Raw genomic sequence first — 21,502 nt, forward strand, 5'->3', positions numbered from 1 at the left:
TCCATGGGGGTATACGAGGTATACCCAACAATTGACAAAAGAGGGCACTGTTTTCATAACAACTTAGTTCTGGCTGCGACACGTGTGTCGGAGAGAGAGAACAATAAAATAAACAGCAACACTAGAGAGAGTCTAGTATATATACTAATTACTATACTAGGCCTAGTCCATAGAGTCAGAATAATGGAAAGAATGTCAACACAAATAGACATTGAATATACAAAGGTTTTGGAAGAAAATGGCGTAAAATTACGAGTCAGCCAAGATCACAATATTCCAGAAAAGTCTGACGTGTTTTTCAATCCAAAAATTAAAATCAATAGGTAGGTCTATAGTATAGGCTAGGCCTCCCTCCCTGCTAGGTTAACCTGCTATGGTTATCCCTAACGGGCTAAACCTACCTTACAATATGCTAGGCGATTAGTAGAGGTAGTACAGTTTAGTATAGGTCCTTTTAGTAGTACTAGTATAGGGCTTAGCCACCTAGTAAAATAGCCTAGCTAGCTTGTTGTAGGCCTTCTTTAGTTATGCCTCCTACTAAGTATAATCATATTAAACGAACAGACAATTCAGTAGGCCCTAGGCCTAGACTATATAAATAAGAAATGTGAAATATGCTGTGGCTAAAGATACAATACCGTATCCTAACTTCCGATTGCTAAAGGTACGGTAAACTTGCATTACGTCATAATCAGCCAATGGGTGCTGGTACGCGTGTGACATCATTGTATAAGGATTATTTTCATATCGGCGATAATAGATAGTGTGATAAATGTTACCATATTACACTAACAAAAACGAAAAAACCCTTCTGAACAATAAATGCCCCGGGCATTTATTAGGATGAATTCGGTAAGTTACTTCTAGCATTCCGAAAAGAATTCGGTTTTGTTGTCGACGTTTCTATCAAAATGTTTGATCATCCTCGGGGGTCAAAAATACTTCCTAGCATTATTATAAGCAAAAATACAATTAAGGATTTGTTTTAAATCCTATAATGAAACAATAAAGCATAAGTTATTGCATAAAATTACTGTCCAAGGATAAGTTGTTTGAAACAATAACATTAGTAATAGTAATTAATAGTATTTCTGGTTATCTTTTAACCAAATTTTCTATTCGAATGAATGTAAATATGTATATTTCGAACAATTTGATACCAAATTTAAGTTTCTACGACCAGTACTTACAGAGATATAAAGATGCCCTGGTATGTGGGTCAAAGGTCAGAAAGGCATTTCTGATAATTTTAAACTAAAATTCCCTATTAGACAGAATATGAATGCATGCCTTCTGAACATTTTGAGACCAACATTGACTTGCTGCGACCAGTGGTTGCCGAGGTACATAGCTATTTATATTTGTTCATATAACCCTTGACCCTGACTCTTTGACCTTTTGTAACATTTTTCAAAATGTGTAACAAATAACAAAATGTATATTTCGAACAGTTTAAGACCCAATTCAAGCGTTTACGACCAGTAGTTACGGAGATACATACATGCCCCTGGTTGTGGGTCAAAGGTAAGAAATGGCATTTCCGGTCATTTTTTACTAAAATGTCTCATTAGAATGAATATAAATGTATACCTTCTGATCAATTTGAGACCAAAATTAATTTGCTGTGACCAGTGGTTGTCGAGATTTAAGGACATGTTGGTGTTTGGTATTATAACCTTTCACCCTGACCTTTTGACCTTTTGCCACATTTTCAAAATGTGTAACCAAGCCAAAATTGATTGTTTGACCACCCTAAACCAATTTCTGAAGTCAAATTCTCTGGACCTCAAAGTGCATACGAAAGTTGATCTAGCTACTAGAGTATACATGTTTTCAGATTCTTTGGAAGCCGAATTTTCATTCCCAATGTGTTTTTAAGGGCTTGACCAAGTCATTTTTGCGTAATTAACGTAATTAAAAAAACTACCCACTTGAGCCAAGTGGGAAATTTTTACTTTCTAGGGAGTCAATCAATTGGCGCATGCGCGACCTTTTGGCTTTCTTTACTCGATCGCCTCCTCTCCTACAAACCTCCGCGAGCGCTCGACTCGATCGATCTCTCTCGATCCTCGACTCGATAAACTAGGATATAAAATACATACGAATAATTAATCTATTAAGATTAATTAAGATTGTTTTGCGGTGGTTATTTGAGAAGATAGACGGATCAAACTGCAATGTTTAATCGTAGGCCTAAGACCAGAAAGACATGGTTATGCGTTGGAACCAGAACCTAGGCCTAGGCCCATACAATCATCACAAACTACCGACGGCGAAGATGTAGCGAGGCCTAGGCCCCAGCAACAGAGAAACGAATAGAGATTAACCTCACTTGATTAGTATCTCTATGTGACTTGTTATGGCACTTATATACCATACAGTGTTTCATTTTTTAGCTAAGAGTAGACATAAAAAGTAATGTTGGATGTGGATAATGAGTAGGAAGACGAAAATGATACACTTGTAGTATAGTAGTAGGTAGAGCGCGTTTTTTCAGCTACTCGAGCGATCCGCCGCGACGAGAAAGGAGACGTGACGTAACATAACGTGGTAACGTGACCTTTACAACTAAGGTCATTACCTAACTGCTAAAAAAATATACAGTGATTTTTCGATATTTTTGCACATTTTTTTATTTTTCTGATTTCTCAGAAACTGCTTATTTTGATATGATTTTTTATGTTTGTACCTACTAATATTAATATACTGAAGTAAATAACAGAAGGAAAAGCCCTGACTACACCTCCGCTTTAATGTATGTTCATATTTTAACGTCAAAGTGACGAGTTCAAATCAAGTTAATTGTAAAATTTACTGTAAAATGTTCTTTTAGCCTACATCACTGTTTGATTAAAAAAAGTTCACCGCCTAAAATCCATAAAAAAATGCACTACAGTCCAATCCAGTTTTTGACAAACATTAAATCATGTGTATTTAGTAATTCGATGATGATTTCATCATCAGTCACATGATTACAGAATACATGATTATCAATTTAGGATTTAAATAAAAAAAAAATTTTGACTGACAGTCGAAATAGTAAACACCCCATAATTAATGGACTCTTATCAATTTCTCACAGGAGAAAGTTTCTACACGGCACTTATCACAAGGTCCTGAGTGATGGGTTTTTTGAGCTGTTTACTAGAGATATGTTGTATAATTACTCTGCACTTTTAATGGACACATCGCTTACACAACTTTTTACTGATTTACAGCAATGGGCAAATGATTCATCAAGCAAGTAGAATCATAGATAAGTTGAATACAGATTCACCTAAGAAATAAGTTATTCATTTTCAAACGCCCACCATTGATTGAGACCAGCATCATGTTTCTCACAATCGGAAATTTCCTGAATATATTGGGGCGCGTAGAAACGCCCACCATTGATTGAGACCAGCATCATGCTTCTCACGATAGGAAATTTAGGAGACGGCGGACCATGACTGAGCCGTCGTAGATGGTTTAGGGCTTCACACTGTCTTTTCTGCCTTAATATGACATATGCCAACGTGGTGGTAAAGTTCTTTTCATGTTCAACAATATAATTATCAAACCATTTTGGATTTGTTTGTTTGTGTGTGTGTTTATTTTTATTAATTTACTTTTTTTTTACTTCAATGGTTTTTGATATTTTTCAATTTTTTTTGTGGAAGCTTTGTTGTCTTTTTGGCTACTTTTGTAATTAAATTGTGGTCTAGTTTTTATTTTTCGCTTTAAGTAGTGATATAATTATTATTTACACATTTTGCGGATTCGAACTCGAATTTACTAATTACATTATGTTCCAAGAATAGGTGTAATTAATTAAAACTTCAACAACGCGATCAGTCGATATGATTGGTCTGCTGCCGAGATTTAACACTGTTTCAACTTGGCGGCACGGCGTGTTATTTGTAGATCCGGCCATTGTGGTACACAACAGAGGAAACCATAAATTTTTCATGAAAAACTATGAGATATCTGATACATATGATACAGTATGTTAATTGTGGGGATGTAAGTACATGAGAAAAGTGTAAATTATGATTTCATGAAAATGCAACCAATTCAATAAGTGATTGTAAAGGTGTCTGTTTATTTCTTGAACTAATTTAACCAGCGTTTTAAGACACACTTACACTTTCAATTCTCCATGGTTCTTGAGTCCAGATCAATTGATCATTGTGGTATATCTATTTATTGTTTTTTCCTGCAAAACTTGACTACTTACAACTAAGACTTCTACAAATTGAGTAATGATAGTGGATATTTTGTTATTTTCTTAGGGAACTTGTTCTATGTGGGTTGTCTGTATTTCTAGATCAGCATAAGGAATATGCAAAACATCCTGCACAATGCTTAGATGCATTTGCATCATCAGGTGAGTATTAATACTACATTTTTATACTGTCATCAAGTGATTTATGATTATATCATAATGAAAATAGAACAAACAAATGGAATAAATAAAATAAAATAAAAGGAAGCTTAACCAGAAAAAAAATTATGAATTTAGAATAGATATTAGATAAAATAGAGTGGTGAGCATGTTTTTATTTTAAAATATTACCCTGTACAGCTAAAATAGCTAAATAATGCTATTACAGAGGGATCACATACAGCGATAAATAAACTGTATAAAAACTACTGTAGTGCGTTCTATAAGGAAAATTAATTTGTCAAAAGATTATATATATTATTATACTGAAGTCTACCACTACCAATTTAAAAAAAAAAAGATCAAACAATCAAAATGATAAATCTCCATGGTTATGACTTTTTTTAAATTAAATATACTTTTAAACATAATATAAGGTAAGACAGTCTGAGTGGAACTTGCCTTTAAAATATCAGCTTTGAATTGATTTTGATGATTTTTTGTTGTACATAGGTGCTCTTGGGATACAATGGCAAAAACATTTAAAACACCAGAAACGTATAATACTAAATGACATCAAACCAACTGCTGTTCAAAATATTTATTTTAACTGCCAACAAAATCAAATTAAGTATTCCACTGCTGATCAAATGATGGAATGTAGAACACTAGGATCACTGATTGAGGGAAATAGAAAATCCAAAGAAAGTTGTGATACCCGCTCTGATGGTGAAATGGAAGAATCACATTTGATAGATGATGGTGGAAAGCCAGACATGGAAGACAATAGTGTAGAGGTTATATGTCAGGATGCCGGTATACTTCTTTTGCAAAGAGCATTTGACTTCATGTAATGTCAAATAAAAAGTGACAAATTTTTATAAGTACTACTTATTGGTTAATAAGCCTTTAGACTTGCCATATATTGCCCAAACAACAGATAATGAGATCGGGATCCATCAGATGATTCAGATTCCTACACACAAATGTCATAGTAAAAACATATATGTACTAAATCGGAAAATGTGTGTAAAGTACTTTTATTGTTCTTTTTATCTAGTCATTTGGATCCATTTGGTACATCAGTGCATTATCTAGAGTCTGCATTTCGTAATACACCAAATAAGGGTATAGTGTCAATCACGTCAACAGACTTGGCCTCGGTGTACGGCAGATGCCCAAAAATGACAATGCGTCACTATTCAGCGAACGTTATAAGGAATGAGTATTATCGTGAACTGGCTGCGAGACTCATACTTGGAGCTGTAGCTAGGTAAGGAAATGAAAAAATTTAAAATAGAATTGTTTCCCACCAAGATACATTATGGGTCTGAAGTATACCAACCTGAACACCCACAATTATACCAGAGGAATAAACTTTAATATTCATGAGGTATATCAATTGTAAATATGAAATATCGGTAGAATGCATAGCCAGGACTATTGAAGAGCAATAGGAAAGTTGCAACTAGGGTAAAAAAAAAGGAAAACGCGTCCAAAATAATGATCAAAATCCTGTCAAAAACTAGTCTATGTTTGGTTTGGGGGTCTGCGCAGTGCATTCACAAAGATGTGTGAATCCATGGAAATGTATGTATGCAATGTTTAAAATAGTATGAAAACATGCTGTAATTTCCTATTTATTTATTTTGTCCATTTTTAAAATTGCAAATTAGTGTATGTGCATGCATGAATGGCGCTATGCATTTTTTTTCAATTCTTGTATGATATATAACCTGAAGTGTATGATCCCTAAACACAGTGTATTAATATTATGATTTCCGTAAAGATATAACTAAAAGTGAAATAAATAGAATGATAAGAGATGAACTAAGATGACTTTAATATTTATTCACTACAAGCTTGTTTCGTATGGCCAGCAAAGCTTGTCACACTCTTCAATCAGGTAAATTACAAAATAAGTTTTTCTCCAACACTACAGTTAATGAATGACCAGGAAGTTATGTTGTTTATATTTTTAAAAGGTCTATTGTTTACTAATGTGCTGCATATTGTTAATTAAATATTTCTTTTTGTCATGCCTACATATTGAAACCAGGGAAGAGTTAAATTACTCTTAATTAATTTAACTCTTCCCTGTTGAAACTAAAGTAGGCTATTTTTGCTGTTGAGAGAGCAGTAGCTCAGGACAGAGGAGCTATAATAGATAAAAAATAAACATGATTTTAATAATGTTTTGTACATTTTTAACTAAATCGCGCGCAAATTGTTCAATTCAACGTGCTCGTATGATGTCATTTCAAGTCCACAAATACCATGGCTTCTATAATGTGTAATCCCTCAGTCACTAAAATAAAGTACTTGTTGGGTTATGATGACCGTCCAATTGCAATTAAATATGGCTGTCGGTATTGCAAAGTTTAGTCCTGAACATCTGTTGCATCCTGTAAGAATAACAAATGCGCTGTTATTTATCACAAAATATTGGATAAATATACGCATCTCTAGTAGTGGTACTGAACTATTAGACCGGGCGCCCGGAAGATTTATTCATGTGAAAAGATACAAAAGGTTTGATGATGTAGTTAGGTGCGTATTAGGGCGAGATGCAATATTCGATATTGCTGCCGGGTCACAGCCTGTACAAGGGGCCTGTGGGGATCATAACATAGGGGGGTAAAAATGCATTTATTCATGTGAAGCGATACAAGGATAAACTTTTTTGGATATCATTCGCAGTGGGCTACTAATGATTACATCACCAATGACAGCAACTTTATCCTGTACGGGGCGCCAAACAGCAACATTTTAGGGCCACGCCCAAATGGGTTTATTCATGTGAAGCGATACAAGGTTGAATCTTTTTTTAATGGCAGCAGTACATATTGGGGATGACAAAAACACCAATGACAGCAACTTTATCCTGTACATAAGCTCAGACAGCAGCCCTAAAGGTCCGCAGATTCCCCCTATTATTCGACTATATACTCGGCGCGTATCATGGCGTTCAGCTGAGTTAGAAATACGTGATAGTAGATACGGACTCGGACTGACAATAAATACACAGCAGAATGATAAAACAATAAATAAAGAGAGCAGTTGTTTCCTGTACCAAATCATCAAACATCAAACTCTTAGGAACTCGCCCAAAATGGGTTTATCCATGAAGTGTGTAATCATTTTTGAAAAAATGGGTTTTTTTTTAACTTTTTCCGGTACACAGCAGCTCAAATACCCGAGGATTCGTGATCAACAATGTTGATAATACAAACACATTCACGATAACGAGTGACTTTTAGGCCTATTTTATAATTGAAATATATCTTTATTTTGGAATAATAAATAACACCAACAAAAACACTTAAAATAACCAAAAGCAGATTTGTATTTTAGGGTATCATTTTGAACAATCAATATTATATCAAAATCATTATTTCACAACACAAAATAATATAATTTAAGAATATTTTTCAGATAAACTAATTAATAATTACACTCATAATGATCGACACCGGTACCGATTATTGTGCATTATTATTACTAGAGGGTGAGCTCGCTTCGCTCGCTCTCCCGGCCCTCTAGGAAGTGTAGACGATGGTTTTCGGAATGATAATGTTCTCCTTATACGTTTTCTGTCGGTTACCATTATTGAAAATGCTTGACATTCGTAAAACTAAACTACTTTGTTTCACAGTGTTTTAGATGATTAATAACATTTTAAAGTACAGTTTTTATTGTTTGGTAGGGCCCTTTGGGGAGGCGGAGGTCATTTGAGGGAGGTGCTTATTCGAGGTATATATGTTAAATTTTGTAGTTTTAAATGGTAACATTTATAATAAAATGAAATCCTCTAATAGATATGAAAAGTGCTAAAAAAGAATAACAAATGCTTGGTAAATTGTACAGTGTGTCGGTAGTTACACTGCATGTAAAATATTCGACCTGGGTTCAGTTAGAGAAAAATAATGTGCAATAATCAATACAGTAGTCGATCCATTGTGGATAAGTAACGATATTTAATTTTGTCCAGTATTATTAATGTTGCCTTTTATCAGATATCACTGTATAATGTTAATACAGTAACAATTTTAAATTTGACTTCGGCAGTTATAGTAAAATAATGTGCAATAATCGATACAGTAGTCGATCCATTATGGATAAGTAACGATATTTAATTTGGTCCTGAGTATGTTGCATTTTATCAGATATCACTGTATAATGTTAGTGCAGTAACAATTTTAAAATTGACTTGGGCAGTTATAGTTAAATAATGTGCAATAATCGATACAGTAGTCGATCCATTATAGATAAGTAACGATATTTAATTTGGTCCTGAGTATGTTGCATTTTATCAGATATCACTGTCTAATGTTAGTACAGTAACAATTTTAAATTTGACTTGGGCAGTTATAGTAAAATAATGTGCAGTAATCAATACAGTAGTCGATCCATTATGGATAAGTAACGATATTTAATTCGATTCAGTTTGTTGCGTTTTATCAGATATCACTTATGTTAGTTAGTAAATAATGTGCAATAACCAATACAGTTAGTCGATCCATTGTGGATAAGTAACGATATTTAATTTGGTTCAGTATTATTAATATTAATTAATGTTGCCTTTTATCAGATATCACTGTCTAATATTAGTACAGTAACAATTAAAAATTTGACTTTGTTTCAGTTAAAGTAAAACAATGTGCAGTAATCGATACAGTAGTCGATCCATTATGGACAAGTAACGATGTTTAAAATGTTGGCAGATTAAGTTATTTGTTGGGTTTTATCAGTCTAATTCACATGAAAACGGTTACTTTTTTTATTTAAATTGAATTAAAAATACAGTAATAGTGTGCAATCGATAGTCTAATCTATACCTTACCAATTCTCTAAGTGATTATGTTGAATTCGAACTATTATTTACTTTACTATTATGTTATGTTATGTAAAAAATGTTGCAAATTTAGATTTCATTGCCTTTTTTCATATAGACATATCACTAGTGTCTAGTGTGTAATTAAAACAATATTTAAATCGAGTTATCTATATATAAATTATGGTTAATTCTGACATAGGCGAGCACAATACAAAAACTTCGGTACAAATCTCCGCCTTGGATACCTACCTTATCTATCTGAGATGTACCGCGAAACGTAGATTTGATAACATTAGTGTTCACAGCGACGCTATTGTTCCATATTTCTATCTTAGGAAGATATTATAAAGAGTTTTTTAACACAATTTATGATTTCAACATTAGATTTTCATCTCAATTTCAATTCTTCCCGGTCAAAGTAATTTCCGGGTTTAAGATAAGTTCACCTTGCAACAACCTGGTTTCAAATATTTTCTCTCTTTTATACACAAGGGAGCAGTTAAAATAATAGATTTGACCCTAAAGGTGACTGGAAACAGGCACTTTCCATCAATCAATACAGTGTCCCTTTGGAAGACGAAAAAAAAATCTTTGTCACCCGATTCTGTAGCTGTTAGTAGGCCTACACTCAACGTGGAAGACTGTCGACAGTCTACCAGAGACCTATCTGACTGTATTAAGTACTTTTAATACACGATATCGCTGTCATTAGGTGTTTGACCCCAAAAATAAGTAGTTAACAGTAGAAATTTAATAATTTATATACCCAGTGGGTCGTACACTACATTATTCAATCACTTTTATGTTGGTTCGGTGGGGTTTGCTATGGTTTTTTGGAGGTTTGCGGGGTTTACCAATCATTTTTGACCAAAAAATGATGTTTTACCCCAAAAATAAGTTGTTAACAGTAGAAATTTAATATTTTTTTTTACATTGATATACCCAGTGGGTTGTACACTACATGATTCAATCACTTTTATGTTGGTTCGGTGGGGTTTGCTATGTTTTTTTGGAGGTTTGCGGGGGTTTGCGGGGTTTGCGGTGTTTAGCAATACCCTAGTTAAATAATAGGAATTATACTGCAAATTAATAAAGATCAAATTAAATATACGCCATAAAGAATCAGAATATATTGTGGGGAATAGTATTATAAAATTACATAGGGAGATTTGATGATAAGACATTTTTCGAGTGAAATCCCGATAGCTGAGTTTTATTGAGTAAGCTTGCAGGAATAACTGTAGGCTATCTTTCTGTGTCCCGTTAGAACCGAGATGTCTGCCCATGTTGCAAGCCGTACCATAATGTCTTCTTTCTTGGGCCCACTCTGTCACGGCAGTTAGTTTCAAAAGATGATTAAATTAAATAATGTATTAATTATTATTAGGATGGTATTCATTTGAATAAACGCCTCTCCAATAAAACATCACTTTGAATAATAACCCCCCCCCCCCCCCCCCCAACCCAACTATCCAATAAACGTCCATCCACATATTTATAACAACACAATTATACGGTACTATTTGTAGTAGAATTCACCGCACTGTTATCTACAATTTACCAAGCATTTGTTATTCTTTTTTAGCACTTTTCATATCTATTAGAGGATTTCATTTTATTATAAATGTTACCATTTAAAACTACAAAATTTAACATATATACCTCGAATAAGCACCTCCCTCAAATGACCTCCGCCTCCCCAAAGGGCCCTACCAAACAATAAAAACTGTACTTTAAAATGTTATTAATCATCTAAAACACTGTGAAACAAAGTAGTTTAGTTTTACGAATGTCAAGCATTTTCAATAATGGTAACCGACAGAAAACGTATAAGGAGAACATGATCATTCCGAAAACCATCGTCTACTCTTCCTAGAGGGCCGGGAGAGCGAGCGAAGCGAGCTCACCCTCTAGTAATAATAATGCACAATAATCGGTACCGGTGTCGATCATTATGAGTGTAATTATTAATTAGTTTATCTGAAAAATATTCTTAAATTATATTATTTTGTGTTGTGAAATAATGATTTTGATATAATATTGATTGTTCAAAATGATACCCTAAAATACAAATCTGCTTTTGGTTATTTTAAGTGTTTGTGTTGGTGTTATTTATTATTCCAAAATAAAGATATATTTCAATTATAAAATAGGCCTAAAAGTCACTCGTTATCGTGAATGTGTTTGTATTATCAACATTGTTGATCACGAATCCTCGGGTATTTGAGCTGCTGTGTACCGGAAAAAGTTAAAAAAAAACCCCATTTTTTCAAAAATGATTACACACTTCATGGATAAACCCATTTTGGGCGAGTTCCTAAGAGTTTGATGTTTGATGATTTGGTACAGGAAACAACTGCTCTCTTTATTTATTGTTTTAGCATTCTACTGTGTATTTATTGTCAGTCCGAGTCCGTATCACGTATTTCTAACTCAGCTGAACGCCATTAGACGACATACGCGCCGAGTATATAGCCGAATAGGGGGAAACTGCGGACCTTTAGGGCTGCTGTCTGAGCTTATGTACAGGATAAAGTTGCTGTCATTGGTGTTTTTGTCATCCCCAATATATACTGCTGCCATTAAAAAAAGATTCAACCTTGTATCGCTTCACATGAATAAACCCATTTGGGTGTGGCCCTAAAATGTTGCTGTTTGGCGCCCCGTACAGGATAAAGTTGCTGTCATTGGTGATGTAATCATTAGTAGCCCACTACGAATGATATCCAAAAAAGTTTATCCTTGTATCGCTTCACATAAATAAATGCATTTTTACCCCCCTATGTTATGATCCCCACAGGCCCTATGTACAGGCTGTGACACGGCAGCAATGTCGAATATTGCATCTCGCCCTAATACGCACCTAACTTCATCATCAAACCTTTTGTATCTTTTCACATGAATAAATCTTCCGGGCGCCCGGTCTATATCCTTATTGTTTATAATTTCAATATGATCTTAAAGCAACGTTGAAGAGTTTAGTTATTCAATCAGAAAGAAGTATCATAACATTTTGACACCCTCATAGTTTTTAAAATGAAAATAAACTGCAAAGGACCAATCTTTGTTTGCCATTTTTAACATGATGATGTAATCAAAATGAAGCACGAACATAGCAATTGTGAAAGAGAATTATCCGAGCAACAACATTTTAACGTGTTGAAGAAATTTAACTGAACATATGATGACATCACTACATTCGATACACAAAATGTTTATATGCATTCATATCTACAATTCAACAGCTTCCAGAAAACGTTTTAATAATGAGTATCGCTTTTTATTCTGAGGAGCTATAACATATTGAAATTTACTGCAAAGATGAAAATAAGTGACCCACGTTATTCACACTTTTGAACATGATGAATCAAAATTCAAATGGTTTTAACAGCTACAAAAGATAACTGATTGAGCAAACAAATATTAATATCTGGGAGAAATTATGTTACGGATAAGCGAGATGTGCTCTATTAAATTTTATAAAGCTATGTCGAAAAGGGCAAAAATTCTATATTTTATATTCGGGATGACTTCATAACAATTTTGATGAATTCATATCTACAACTTATCTACTTGCATTATAAATTTTTTTAAATTGGGATTACGGTTGATCCCGACGAGCTATAATAGATAAAAAATACTATAGGCATGATTTTAATAATGTTTTGTACATTTTTAACTAAATTGCGCACAAATTGTCTAATTCAACGTGCTCGTATTATGTAATTTTAAATGGAAATGGTCTAATTTTTTTTTTAATTACTAGAAAAAGCTTGATAAATCTTGTTTTTCCACATTTCCAACCCTCTTAAAACTATTCTATACAATGTCAAAATGTTGGCTACCTGGGGCATTTTAGATCATTACATGATTTTTTATTACTAAAGTAATTGAATGTGTTCTGTTAAAGCTCTAGTCGTGTACAGTGCCACCTACCGGTGTTCCAGGAACATTGCATCTAGGCCTAATAACTCAGTCCCGGCCAAAATATACTCAAGCTGTACCACATACTGCTGGCATGCAATTGTGCACCTGCAGTCAATGAGAATTGTGGCCAGAAAATGTGCGCAGTGGGTGGTGTGAAAATGTAGGCATTAGTGTAACTCATGCCTTAGATTAAATTTAAAATAAATTATTAGCAATCTTTAAAAAAAAGATGTTAATTTAAGTATGGTATGGTATATGTTCTGTAGTAAACTAGCTCTAACTAAATTGTCGGCAAAGAATCTAAAATACGATTGAAGACCCTGCAGAAAAAAAAAACACCTTTTTGTTGCATGTCCATTGTATTAAAATCATTGCAATATCACATTGATTACAATAATGGTCAATAAAACATTTTAATATACTTAGAATATTTGAGAAAGAAACAAAAGTAGAGATAAATATCATCATGCTTTACACCACACACACAAATACATAGTTTTCTTCATCTACATGTGTACAGTATCTTTCAGAAGGTCTGGTTACTGTATGCATAAAAATTAATCTACACTTTACATTAAGAAACTGTTTGTTTTTGCAGAGCTGCAGCTCGATGTAACAAAGGAATAGAAGTTTTAGTATCGGTTGCATATGAACATTTCATACTGGTTATGGTACGTGTGGTACGAGGTCCACGACATGCCGATTCTAGCATTGAGAAAGTTCAGAAAGTTATACATTGCTTACTATGTGGTGAACGATGCTTTGTTCCCGGAACTCGTTGTGTAGAACGTAAGCATAACTGAGTTTAGTGATTAACATTTTAAATGGATGAAAAGGATACTATCCCTAAATGAAGCTAATTGTGTTTTAAAGATATATTGTCCTAAAATGTCTCATATTAGTTTTTCATTTTCACCAAAAATTGGATTGGAAAAAAACATTTATTTACCTGAAAAAAAACCTATAATTTTAACAGTTTATTTTGTCTTTTTATAAGTTAAATAATTATTTTTGTTTTCCGGAAGTGAATAATGTTATTAAAAATGCAAAATGGCCTATGACTGATTTTAATCATTTTCATTGTTCATGTTTTTGGGGACAATACAGTAAATCTTTAATGTAAATACACTTCAATGTAGATCCATTTGGTACTAGTCATGAAGCAGAGTTAAAAAACTGAGGAGCTTTTTTTTATTAGAAAATTAATAAAATTAATTCTGTATTTGTATGAATGTTGTTTTTAAATTAAATGAGCTATTACTGAGATTATGTATTATTATTTATTATTTTCTTGTAGGTGATTATTATACATTGTTGAAATGCAAATGCAAGCAAAATTCACCTGGCAAGACTGCTGTTTTTCTTGGTCCTGTCTGGTATGTTTTATCATTGCTAATACATTGTGAATATGCATGTCTAGAAAACTACTTTAGAAACATTTGCAGTTAGAACTTTATTATCATTATCAACATCTAGTTTAGCATGTGATTTGGTTTTTGAAACCGAAAATTCCTCCAATTGTCTAATTAACTATATCCCAAAGAATTTATGCACATTATTACAATAACCACTCCTGGCACTGTTTATAATGAGGGCCAGTATTTAAAGCCCCATTCCCTACGTTTTTTAGATCTAATTTAAGATCACAAACTATATTTAATGTAAAAATAATACTATATGGTCCTATTGCGATAACTTTTTTCGTCTTTAAACGGTTAAAAATGTGAAAAATAAGTCGATTCTAATAATTATAGCGGCCCGCTATAAATCCCAAAATGCATTGCGCGCGGATTGATATTTTTGTTTTTCAACTGTAATTCGCCCACTTTTCGATCGATCGTGAGGCCAAAACAAATGGAAGACTCCTAACTTTTCAGCGAAAATACCGGGTTTTCCCCAATTTGTATCAACGGAGTCTGGCAAAAATAGAAAGACAATTAATGCAGCAACTATACAACGTCAGGCTAGGTATATAGCTAGCGTACGATGTTCGTACGTTACCGATGTTTACCAGCTAGGCCTACAAAACTAAGCCTAGCTAGGCTAGGCCTAAGACCGTCCACGAGAGGTCGATCGCCGCGAGCTACTTAGGTAGTGCATTGTTTTTTACTTTTTATCATAATTTACCATAAAACGTACATTTAAGACAAGGAATGACATGGTTTAATGTTTTTAAAGTGATATATATGTATTATTTTCTAAAAAACGTCCAAAATTGCAGGGAAGGGGTCTTTAAGCAAAAGCATTTCTTAGGCCTTTGTTTCACGAATTAACAACCATCTATCAACTGCTGCAAGCCAAGTGAAATTGTATTGTTGTATTGATGTCACATACAACAATATGTGTCAATAGATTGTTTATTGGAGAAGAATCTACATATTAACAAATTATCATAGGCCTAGTATAGGTGGCTAGGCTATACCACATTGGAAAGGTGTTTGACATTACCCATTGTTTATTACTGAACATAGGCAGGTGGTAGGTAGGCCTAGTAAATTTTGTATTGGATATCACAGATGACGGATGAATGCTCGAGATTTTTTGTATAACTTAATTTTAGCTTATAGCGCCCTCTATATAATTTTTAATTAATATAGCACGCCCTCTACTATTTACCTAAAATTTTGTTTTTTCAACTTTGGACCTGGATATGTTAGATAGAAATCTACAACAGACATTTAATTTAATAAACGTGTTAGAAGAACTTATTAAGCTGAGCGAATACTGTACTTGGTCTAAAATACTAGCTCTGTAATCATTATTATCACTAAATATGTTTTTTGTTGGACTTGCTTTGTCTCTATTCTAGCCTGTGCATTTCTCTAATAATACGACGTGATACCATAGAACACACAACAAAACAATTCACATGAATTCTTTAGACTTTCTTATTTATTGTTTGCCTAACAATAGAGAGAAAATAAATTTTGTTACATATGACATTGAGCGGATTCAGATAATATAATTATGATGGTAGGCCTAAACACTACAAACAAAACAACTGATACCCACAAGGCAAATACAGGCACGCTGCAATTACGCATTTTTTTACACACGCACGACAACCGCGGGTTTTGATACATGATATGTAGTCAGTACTGCATAGTTGCATCATTCGTACATTGACAATCACATATTCTGTAATCATGAGACTGATGATGTGGTTATCAATGACGTATACTGTAGACAGACTAAATTTAATATTTGGAAAAGAGCTTGCTTTGTTTATTTAAATGGACATTTTTAACTGTGCTGCGACATGACTCACTGCTATTTGAGGTGGGGTGGCCTCTTTTTTCATCCATCCAGTATATACTGTAATTTAATTTTTCCAAGCTATTTTAGCTCAAGTAATTTTGCTCAACGGTAACATTATATTTTGAAACATTTTTTTTAGGTCACATAGTATATTCAAAGCTGAATTTGTACATGCTATGCTGCAAAGTTCTATACATTTAAAGTTAAGCTCAACAGTAATTGAACTTTTAAAAACATTACAAAGTGAAGCAGTTTGTAGCAGGACAGTCAATACTATGATACAACAGCCACACAAAATTGAAAAAACGACCTATACAAAAATGGATGATGCCATTCTAAGTTCAACAATAGGAGACGAAAAAGAAAGTACAAAATGTGTAAAAAGACCCAGTGACGAGGCCACATCCATGGCGAAAAGAATTTGCAAAGATCAAGAAACGGTAATCTCAGCCCCCTGCTTCTACTACAACATTCATTTACACACAGCAAAAGGAAAAGATGCTTTAAAGTAAGAGTTTATTTAATTTTGTAAACATAATATGCTAGCCATACCATATTCTTTTGTAAAGATTGTTGAAAAATATTATATTCACCTAGATACATAATTCAAGATTCACAAATACAAAATTCCTTTGGTTGTAGCGGACTAAAAAATAGCAATGCAAAAAAACCCCTACATTTCAACTTATCGATAAGTTATATCCATGCAAAAATGTTGAAAAGATTTAAAAAATTTATGCAAAACAGGATGGCTAAAATTGTTTTGCATAAAAAGAGGAATAACTCCAGTACACAACCTTTGCAAGTTGCAGACATTGAAATAAAAAAAAAATCAACTAAGAAACCAAATTTTATAATGAATCTGTTACCATGTATACAATTCATAACTTGTCGCCATCTTATTTGACTAAAATTATTATTATTGATAATTAATTACTTCATTTTCTTCTTTCAATTTAAAATACATTTTTTTTAGAATGAAGAAAGTTATTGAACTGCTGAAACAAAATGGCTACAGAGCAAGTAGGACTCATTTTGATCCTGTTGCAGTGCGGACAAATGCTGACATGCATTCATTTCTTGAGATTCTAACAAGTAATAGTCAACCTACAAGTAGGCCATAATACAAGCATTTTTTATTTGTTTCAGGGCTCACCAACAACAAGCAATATCTCAAATACTTAATAGTCAAATTTCAATAGATGTCCTATGTTGTGCTTGGCATGAATGAATTCACCTTCATTAATAACACAAGTATAGTCTTGTATTCTCATATTTGAACATATTATTGTTTGTATTATAGTCAAGTCAAGCTCTGAAGGGTTGGGGAGGAAGGAGTTCAGGTGTTTATTTTTATGTCAAAAATGAAGTTATACTACATTATAATTAGTATTATTTACATTTCTATTTTGATAATCCAATGTTAGCAAAATATTTTTGCAGGTTTAAGTCATTTCTTTTATTGATCATTCAATTGATTTAGTCAGTGATTTAAATTTGAGTTCTTATGTTATTGAGTAATTTTACTTTGATGTGTCCACACAATCAAGCATTCATGAATTTAATAATAAAAAAATCAATCTATATTTTATCAATCTGATGTATTGTAACTATTAATAATCTGTTCAAATAATTTCATTTGGCTTTGTATGATTATTTTTTGATGAAGTTTCTTTTTTTTTCTAAGCCAAAAAAGTATTGTTACATACCACTACAGTTTCAACCTTTCATCGTCAGGTGATTCACTCACACAAAATAATAATAATCTTATAATTCCTTGAAAAGAACAGATATTCATTAGGTATTCCTCTTCTTGGATCTTCCTCTTAACTCTCTGTCAGTCTTTATGATTGCATGTCAAAACTTAACTGTCTGCTTCTGCTTCTAGTTTGGAAACAATTTAGCAATCATTTAAAAATGTTATATTTATTTTGCTGTAGCTATGAGTTTGTCAGATAATAGTCTTTGAATTACTGCACTGAATATGTTACCATGACATCCAGCATTTTGAAACGTTCAATGTATTTGAATTTTTCTCTAAAGTAAATCATCTTCCAAGAGTTAAATTTCTGGCTTTTAGGACTTATACCAGACAGCATTGTTACAACAGCTAAGTAGAAAACTCCAGCTAATGTAGAAACACCAACTTCTATGTAGTAAATAAAAATCAATACCAGCTAATGTAGAACGGTCAGCAGGTAGTAACGAAACTTGCCTCACAGCTAATGTAGTTAATATTTCTAGTTACCGTAATGTAGAAAATATTTTATATTTTACAAACCTATGTATAAATGCATCTGATCCAGTAAGATCATTTACAAAATTATCAAAATCTGAGTGAAATGTTGACAAACAGGATGGATTGTGAATAATCTGAACAGACAAAAGACTAGCTGTTTACTGAATAGCTGTTGCTATTGCAGTCTCAAGTCTCAACAAAGCTTTAGTTTTCTGAATGCCCAAATCTGTTCATGATTTCTGCACTTCTGAAAAGGTGGCTTAATGTCATACCAACAAGAATGTGTTTCCACTTACCGTTGTAATCCAGTAAAGATAACTAAAAAATAGGGTGAACCTAGAAGAAATTGTAACAGAATTTTTGTTTTGTTTTGTCTGGTAAATATGGTTCAAATGAACATCATATCTAACGTTTACCAACTTCGGACATCGGGAAGTGGGTTAATTAGCATAAATTTAAAATGGCCATTTGCTATTTTGAAGCCCCATATCTCCTTGGATTTAGACCAGTAAGTGCATTGTGAGTAGATATAAATTAATGTGATATTAAACATTCTAATTAGCATAATTAAATTCCCATATGACGTACCTATGACGTCATATATTATGTTATAACTGCTTAAATGGCATTATACACGGCTGTTTCACTCTATGGTTTAATCTAGAAAAAAGTAAAGCACCCGAATCTCCGCGCGAGTTTTCGTATTTGTTTACTTTTCAACGAAATATACACACTTAATATGCCTATTTAAATTAAGTTTATGATGTTGTATGTAATTATTATGAAAAAATGAAATAACAATGTGAATGAAAATTAATTTTAAGTAAGTAAGTAAAGAGTCATATTAAATACAAAAAAATAAAAAATCCAGAATTAACAAAATAATTTACACTCGGAAGTACAAGAAAAAACAGCGATTTGCGAAGTTGACAAAAACCTTCATAAATATTCAATGTTTTTGGTTACTATTCTAATTTATCATGATGTATAATAACAAATACATAAAACATTATTTTATTGTGTTTCAAATAATATGACTTTATAAAGATGTCACTAGGCCTAAGTGTCGTATAACATCCCAAAGCCGAACATAGCCAAAGATCTTTAAACCATACCTTATATATTTTTTTATTTTTTTTTATTTATTTCATACTCATCCAACAGCGAGTAACCCGCCAATTACAGGATGGATAAACTATTTAAAATTTCACAAGACAAACATATACACAAGATGCTCTACATAAACAAAGACTTATTATTAAGTCTTTGGGAGTGGAGTTGTAAATTGTCATGAGAAAAAAACCCTGACATATGACAGGACTTGAACCCAGGACCCTTAGATTGGTAGCCAAGCATCATAACCACCAAGCCACAATACTCGCAAGCAAGCAATTGATTGAAAAAATACAGAAATATCGCCATTTGATACTGAATGTGTCGACACGAACAAACGAACAGATATGGAACGCCAAGAGTGCATCATTAAAACTGCATTCGACATATTAAAAATAAATTTAAAAGAAATAAATATTATACATTACATGGTTAAACCATGGACGTATAATTACATCTCGTCTTCTTATAACGAACAATATAGGCCTACCAAGCAGCGTGTTGCGAACATGTGCATGGGGAGGGCCATAAGAAAGCTTTACATTTCACACATGCATTGTATACGGTCAAACCTTACCCGCCGCTGAAAAAGGGGCCGTTTTGACCTGGTTTGCCATGCTTATGATATTTCGTGTGCTAATCGAGTCGAATGCAGTTTTAAAGATGCACTCTTGGCGTTCATATCTGTTCGTTTTCGTTTGTTCGTGTCGACACATTCAGTATCAAATCAAATGGCGATATTTCTGTATTTTTTCAATCAATTGCTTGCTTGCGATAAGGTATGGTTTAAAGATCTTTGGCTATGTTCGGCTTCGGGATGTTATACCACACTTAGGCCTAGGTTAGGCTAGGCTATAGGGGTCGTCGGTTTCGTGTTATGGGTCGTCCCATTCTAGGTCGTCCAATTCGAGGTCGCCCGGGTCGTTGGGGTTGTCCAATTCGAGGTCGTCGCTTTCTACACACCCACAAAATATATGCTGTATGTGACGGCGATAAGCACTATCGATGACTGGGCTCTGGCCCACTGAAAGTTGCTACGCCGTGAGGCCTAGCTCAGTCCTAGGCCCCTGCAAGTTTGAATCCCCTTTTTTTTTTTTTTTTAATTAATTAAATTGATAATTTAAATTTGTTATAATAATAATACAATGATAATGTTACAAATATACTACAGTATTTAACATTTTTATCCCTTACATGTTATTAATCTCCTAGAGGCTTACTTAATACAATACCTCTAGAGAGACTGTTAGAACTATTAGGATATTATTCTTAGATATAAAGATATATATACATTCTATTGTTTCGACAGTTACAACTTGTCGTGATTGATACACAAGTATATGGTGGTTAGTATGGTGCGCCATTATATGGTGGTTAGTATGGTGCGCCATTATATGGTGGTTAGTATGGTGCGCCATTAATATTTATATAAAAAGAACAAGAATTTTATCTAAAAATGTAATACATTTTTTTTATTAGATTTTCATGACAGTAAACTCATTATGTCATATCTGCAAGAAAAAATTAAAAATCAAGTTATTTTTTATCATATTTGTCTGAAATTAATGCACAAAACCCCAATTTTATTTGTTCATCTTGTCGTTTAATCATGTTTAATGTATGGCCTCCGTAATGAATTGGATCAACTGATGTCCATTATGAAGGCTCACCTCGCATTCACGTCTCCAGCAATACAAAATGAGATAATACCACCAAAAATATATAAATCAACAGAAGAGTGAACAAGTTGGTTGGTTATTTGAAT

The 21,502-nt window shown here is 33.2% G+C and overlaps 1 protein-coding gene and 1 long non-coding RNA gene across 2 annotated transcripts; one reads left to right on the plus strand and one right to left on the minus strand.

The window, feature by feature from the left end:
* Nucleotides 1-76: 76 nt before the first annotated feature.
* On the plus strand, nt 77-17,855 carry LOC140047992 (TRMT1-like protein). Its single transcript, XM_072093014.1, has 8 exons — nt 77-323; nt 4,272-4,366; nt 4,877-5,213; nt 5,424-5,636; nt 13,726-13,916; nt 14,425-14,503; nt 16,525-16,893; nt 17,362-17,855. Exons 1-8 carry the CDS (start codon nt 184-186, stop codon nt 17,507-17,509), a joined length of 1,572 nt encoding a protein of 523 aa, XP_071949115.1. The 5' UTR covers nt 77-183; the 3' UTR covers nt 17,510-17,855.
* LOC140046562 (uncharacterized) lies at nt 6,517-19,533 on the minus strand. Its single transcript, XR_011844809.1, has 3 exons — nt 18,921-19,533; nt 18,095-18,534; nt 6,517-6,768 (listed from the first exon to the last, which is right to left on the minus strand). It is a non-coding gene; the product is annotated as an uncharacterized lncRNA (long non-coding RNA).
* Between the last annotated feature and the right edge of the window lie 1,969 nt (nt 19,534-21,502).

The sequence above is a fragment of the Antedon mediterranea genome, chromosome 4 (assembly GCF_964355755.1).
Source record: "Antedon mediterranea chromosome 4, ecAntMedi1.1, whole genome shotgun sequence".
Classification (NCBI taxonomy): domain Eukaryota; kingdom Metazoa; phylum Echinodermata; class Crinoidea; order Comatulida; family Antedonidae; genus Antedon; species Antedon mediterranea.